The 5,941-nt window shown below is 56.3% G+C and overlaps 1 protein-coding gene across 1 annotated transcript in view; it reads right to left on the reverse strand.

The window, feature by feature from the left end:
* Positions 1-2,172: 2,172 nt before the first annotated feature.
* Positions 2,173-5,941, reverse strand: part of ATP8B3 (ATPase, aminophospholipid transporter, class I, type 8B, member 3) — a gene marked incomplete at its 5' end in the record, with an annotated part of 16,756 nt that continues 12,987 nt past the window's right edge. The window contains 7 exons of the mRNA XM_009697717.1: positions 2,173-2,426; positions 3,082-3,213; positions 3,491-3,629; positions 3,839-4,078; positions 4,383-4,466; positions 5,075-5,298; positions 5,807-5,937. Of these exons, the coding sequence (XP_009696019.1) occupies positions 2,173-2,426; positions 3,082-3,213; positions 3,491-3,629; positions 3,839-4,078; positions 4,383-4,466; positions 5,075-5,298; positions 5,807-5,937 (1,204 nt within the window). The remainder of the gene's footprint in view (positions 2,427-3,081; positions 3,214-3,490; positions 3,630-3,838; positions 4,079-4,382; positions 4,467-5,074; positions 5,299-5,806; positions 5,938-5,941) is intronic.

Here is a 5,941-nt window from a genome sequence, read left to right on the forward strand (position 1 = left end):
TTCTATTAAAATTTAATTTTTTTTTTTTTTTTTTTGTTTTTCCGCTGCTTCATTGTTACTCTCATGGGATAGGTTTTACTCTACAGCGAAATGCAATTGTTACTCCTCTGTGTCTTGCAACTATATTTGTTTAAGCTATTTACAAACATTAAAAAAAGAAAAAAATAAATAAAAAAAGAGTCTTATGTGTCAGGCACTTTATCCAAACTGTGCTGTGTGCTCTGGAGTTTGTTCCTTGTTCTTTGCAATGACTCATGCAGGGGAAGTTATCAGGAAATTTAACTCCAGCCTGTCAACAGGTTTTAAAAAAAAAAAAAAAAAAAATTAATCTCTATTTGTTCATCCTTTACTGGTCATGACTGTGTTGTATTTCTGCAGCTTTCTGTTTCTTCAATAAATTATTTTCTAGTCATTCACCCTGGCATGTGTGTGTGTCCCACGGTGATGCTCGTGGGTCAGTCCCCTCCTGATGCAGCTTCGCTGGCAGGAGGAGGCTGCTTCGGCGGAGCAGCCCCATTTTAACCATCTCAACTCCTCTCCCTAGGCCTGGCCTCAGAGCATCAGGGGGCAGATTTGGGGATCATGCCCAGGCAGCTGGGAAAGGTTTCTCCCCCCCCAGTTTTTCACCTGGGAGTTGCAGGGATGAGAGCTTTCCCAGAGGAAGGCTCAGATACTTTTATTTCTTGGCACCATCCAGCACCCTTCTGGCCAGAGCCCAAAGAAAACACTTTAATTCGCACAAACTCAGTGCAGATGAGGCCAAAGCACGTGTTAAACAAACCCATCGAGTCGCGTGCGCTGCAGGCAGGTCCAAGCTCCCATGGCTGATTTAATTATTTATCTTTTTACCCAAATATCTTGTCCTACCCTGCATTTTGCCATGGCACAAGTACTGGCAGGTGGCAAAGAGCTGGTGGCCCCCACGGAGGGACCACGGGACCTTTCTGTGCAGCTTTCTCCCTTGGTGGCATAGCAGAGATTTACAGGAGAGGAGAGAAAAGCTAAAGTCCTTTTAATTAAAAGATAAGAACAATAAAAAGGGTGATCCAGTCACCAGTCAGTTGTTCACCCACAGCTTCTCTAGCAGCCGCTGCTGATGTCCCCAAAGCACGGCTCTGCAGGACGTGTGCTCCCATGCCCATCATGGTGCACATCACCCCAATATTTTGCCCTCTCCCTCCCCCCAAAAAAACCTCCTACTTTTCAGGGCTTTGCAGCAAACAGCCCGGGGCCACAAACTGTCCCCAAAGATGGGGATATCAGTCCTGTGGGAGGGGGACATGGCTGCTGCGGAGACGGGGCATGGCACGTAACGGACACCACCGCCCTGTGCACCTCGTGCAGGGATGGCAAAGGCAAGGAGGTGGAGATGGTGGGCAGTGAGGAGGAGAGCTGCAAGAAGATGGGTTGGTTTGGCTGGAGAAGAAAAACAATCTTACATAGGTCTTCCTCCAAAAAATGGGGGGCATTTAAAATTATGGGTTTGATCCATTGGGTCGATGCATGTGAAAGCCGCGGGTGCCGGACGTAGCCCTGCATGGGGAGGGCAGTGGCTCTGCCCTGTGCTCCCTACAGCAGCCACGGGAAAACGAGACGAGGGTCTTCGTGCAGCCGCTGCAGCTCAGCCCCCCCGGCATGGGAGGGAGTGAGCAGGGGTGAGGGTCTGCACCCACCACCCAGCCCCACCGCTGGTCCCGCATCACGGCATTTTATTAATTCCGAGGTGGAATAATGAGCCTGGGGCAGTAGAGTTGCTGTTTGTGGATCCAGCCTGGTGCAGGATCAGCCTCGGGTAGGATGAAGCCCCGGCTCCGAGGGGGCTCAGCAGAGGGAAGGGGGCTGGGGTGCCAGCCAGGGAGTCGTGGGGCGAGGGGCCGAGCGTGGCAGCAGAGGTTGGCGTTTTCATGGCTTTACAGGTTTCCGCAAAGTCCATGCACACACTGCGTGGGGGAGATGGAGCTGTTGGTGGGACACGTCCCAGGGCTCAGCACCCGGAGCAGCAGCCCCCCAGGCTGGGTCAGCCCCTCTGCAGTCATGGGGGTTGCCCATGCTTCAAAACCATTTAAATAAGATTAAAAAAATGCCCATAAAAGGAGGGACCCAGCCAGTTCTGTGTCTTGACGGTAACTCCCCTGTCCCAACACGGTGGGAAGTTGATGCTGGCCAGGGCAGCTATGCCAAGGGGCTGGGGTGGGTGGACAAAGCTGGGGTCACCTCTGGGTGCAGGACACCGGGGATGGTGCTGCGGGTGGCCCTGGCACGCAGGCTATCCCCACGGGTGATGAGGCCAGCGTAGCCCTCCTGGTGGGAGAAGGCATAGCTGGAACGGCGGTGGAAGGAGCGGCGAGGGACATGGGCACGCAGCTCCACCGAGGGCTCCGGCTCCCGCTTGGCCTTCAAGCGAATCTTCTGCAAGGAGATGGGGAGATCAGGGTTGTGGCCACCTCCCAGGCAAGCCCTCACCCCAAGAGGGGACACGCAAGGAGTGCAGGGATGCCCTCCACCGGGACACGGTTTGGCTCCCAGCTCCACCATGACCTGAGTTGCTATGATGGGATGTGTAACGTGGGGACCCTCCCGAGGGGGCGGGGGTCTTCAAAGCTCCCAGAGCTCTGAAGCACAATCTCAACCTCTGCTCTCATCTGGGACCTCTTTGTACCACCAGGAAGGTATAACCCAAATCCCAGATGGGGATGAGTTCTACCAAGGCTGGGGGTGGTACCAAGACCTGCAGCAGACCCCAGTGCCTCCCAAGTGGCAGGTCCGGGGAGTAGTGGAGGTCAGTTCCTTACTGTGGCCAAAAGCAGACCCTCTCCAAGAGCTGGAGCAGGTCTCTTGCCCCAGGGCCTCCTGTTGGGCTATGAACCAATTTGGGTGGAGGGCCCAGAGCCAGACTTGGGCACCAGTGTCATGACAGACCACCACCAGGAGTGCCATGCCACCAAGGAGAGGTGACATGTCCCACCACTATGGTCCAGGCAGTGGCTTCCCTAGGGAACCTCCCCCTACCCATCACCAGCAGCACCCTGGCCAGCCCTGAAGGGCAGACCCCTCCCCATGCCAGCCCCCACGCAGCCCTCACTTGCTGGATGGTGGTTTTGCCCATGATGGTGCGGTACAAGTGGACGGTGAGCGAGGGGATGGTGTTCACCACTAGTGACAGCAGGACCACCAGCAGGATGTAGGGGTCGGTCAGGGCATTTCGGCTGGCATCTGTCAATGCAAGAGGTCGGTGGGTGATGTTTAAGTAGGGAAGGTGGAGAGGACAGAGAGAACAACTGTTGGGCGACAGGCTCCCACCCATGAAGGTGCTGAGGGTTCTAAAGAGGAGATGGCAACTCAATTGGAGTCAAAAATCAAGATGGCAAGATCGAGAAGTGGTGATGAAGAGATGATCTACAAGGTGGGAAACAACTCGTAGCACCAAGCCTAGGCTGGGCTCCCGTGGCTGGGGAAGGGAAGGACCATGGGGATCCCCAGGGCATCTCACCTGGGAAGCAGAAGATGGCAGGGGCTGTCCTGAAGGCATCAATGCTTTGGGTCAGGAAGGAGAAGAGGCAGAAGAGCAGCAGGCTGGCTGTGACCATTAGGAAGGACAATGCTGTCCAGAACTTGGTGTCCAGGATGATCTGCAGGGACAAGGGCAGAGCAAACAGCCTTTCATGGAGGTTGCGGGGACTCTCTTCCATTTGGCCACTTGTCCTGATTTCCTCCCCTTCCCGAAGGGAGATCATCGCCCAGCCATGAAGCTGCTGGAGATGGTGTCAGAGAGCCCAGGGCTGCAGTCCCTAAACATCTGCCGTGGGGCCAGGATGGGGCAGGGCAGATCGGTGCTCACCTCCACAAGGACCGACAGCAATGCTGAGGTGGCCACTGTGACGGCAAAGGACTCGTAGTCACCGACAGCCTTGCTGCCGACGCGGTCTTCAAAGGCCCAGAGCGCGATGTAGAAGCTGGCAAGTGAGGTGCTGACCCCGTGCAGGAGGGTGACACCGAAAACACGGTAGTTGAAGAGCTCGTCTTGCTGCCCGATCACGTAGAGCTCAGGGAACTCCAGGCTCTTCTTGGCACTCACATCCTGCCGGGAGGGCACCAGGCATCATCCTTCCTACCCACACTGGGGAGCAGGATTGGGCCACCCCACCCAAGACACCTTGCAGGAGAGCTGCCGTGAGTCCCTCCACCTGCTTGCTGTGGGGTGATGGGGAACAGAGGCATCCCAGGACCAGTGGTGAGCTCCAAATGCCCATCAAGCTGCTTGGTACCATGTCCCAGCACAAAGACCCATGCAGACGGGGTGCAACGACTGCCGGGCTGATTCACACCCACCGAGGATGCAGCCTCCAGGCACAGGGGCTGGATGCAGCCCGGTGAACCCATACCTGCTCCAGAAGGCCCACGGACAGCACGGGATAGGCGGTGTAGAAGATGTTGTAGAGTGCAAGGAACCAGCCTTCATACAGAGGCTAGAAGGGAGAAGAATGCAGCTGTGAGCTCAGTGGTACCTTGGAGAGACACAGAAAGGATGCCCAGGCACCAGGGTTGAGTCGAAGAGACTCACATCCAAACTCTGGGGAAATCCCCATGCACTTGCCCCAGGCTCTGCATCAGCCCCACGTTGTCTGCAGCGATCGGTGAGGCTGTGCTGCAGATGGAGATGGAGGGGCTGGAGCCACACAGTGGTGGTCAAGTCACACCGATGGCCCTTGGCATAAAAGCTCCCATTTTGGAGGAAACGAGCTTAATGCACCTGGGATCTTTCCCTGCTTCTGTCTGAGACTGAGCTGTAGCTCACAAGGACATCCCACATCTTCCCAGGGTGCTTTTCCCAACTCAGCCAGATAAAAAAAAAGCAGATCAGCAGTTGCATCTCAGCCAGCCAGCCCCAAAAAGTCGGACAGCCTAATACCAGGGCAAGGGATAAAGGAGACCAGGGCGGTGATGTGGACATGTGCCCATCAGGCAGTACCAGGCATGAGACCTACATAGCATCCTCAACGTGGAGGGGTTGAAACAGCGGTGTGCAGACCTCCGTGGGATGGATGTGACCCCTCCCAACGGTTGCATCCCTCACCTGAGCCGTGAATCCGCTGTGGAAAGCGAACCAGACCTGGGCCATGAGGCCAGCAAAGGTTTTGTAGAAGAAGTAGCGGAGGAACTTGCAGATGCGGAGATATGCCCAGCGGCCGTGGACGAGCAGGAGGCGCTGGAGGTAGGAGAACTGTGCCAGGGCGTAGTCGCTGCACTGCACAGCTTGCATGCCCTCCAGCCCGCTGATGCCCACCCCGATGTCAGCGGCTGCGAAAGACGGGAGGGTGTGAAACGCAGGTGGGGAGGTTTTTGAGGAGGTGGGTGCTTGATTTCCTTGTGGATTACCCCCAGGCTGATAGGCAGAGGGTGAATCCAGGAGTGACGGGCAAAGGGAAGAAGCCTTCTCTATGACATGCCATGGCTGTGGGAGTGACACACCAAGCCTGGTTGGGCATGCGAGGAGCACAACCCCATGTCAGGGCTGCCGGAGAGGGGCAGGGACATCTCTGCCAGCTGCCCAGGTTGGGGCTTGCAGTTTCATCAAGGTTCATCCCTGCTGCTAAAACAAGTGGTCCGCCCCGCTCTTGTCCCAGGCTGATCCCGGTCCTGTGCCTCTCGCTCCCCTCTTGGCACAGCAACGTGGGGAACTGGTTTGGGGGTTCCCCTCCCCACTCCTCACCTCAAAAGAGAGGGTGAGGTGGTGGAGATAGCAGATGGGGCACCACCAGCGGGACGCACTGGCCGAAACCCACACTCCCCTCAACCCAAGCCTCACTTTTGATCATGTTGACATCGTTGGCCCCATCCCCAATGGCCAGCGTGATGGCCTTCTTGTGCTTCTTCACCAGCTGCACGATGAGGGCTTTCTGCTTGGGGGTCACCCTGCAGCAGATCACCGCCTGGCAGCTGG

Source organism: Cariama cristata, unplaced genomic scaffold, assembly GCF_000690535.1.
Source record: "Cariama cristata isolate BGI_N322 unplaced genomic scaffold, ASM69053v1 scaffold4753, whole genome shotgun sequence".
Lineage (NCBI taxonomy): Eukaryota > Metazoa > Chordata > Aves > Cariamiformes > Cariamidae > Cariama > Cariama cristata.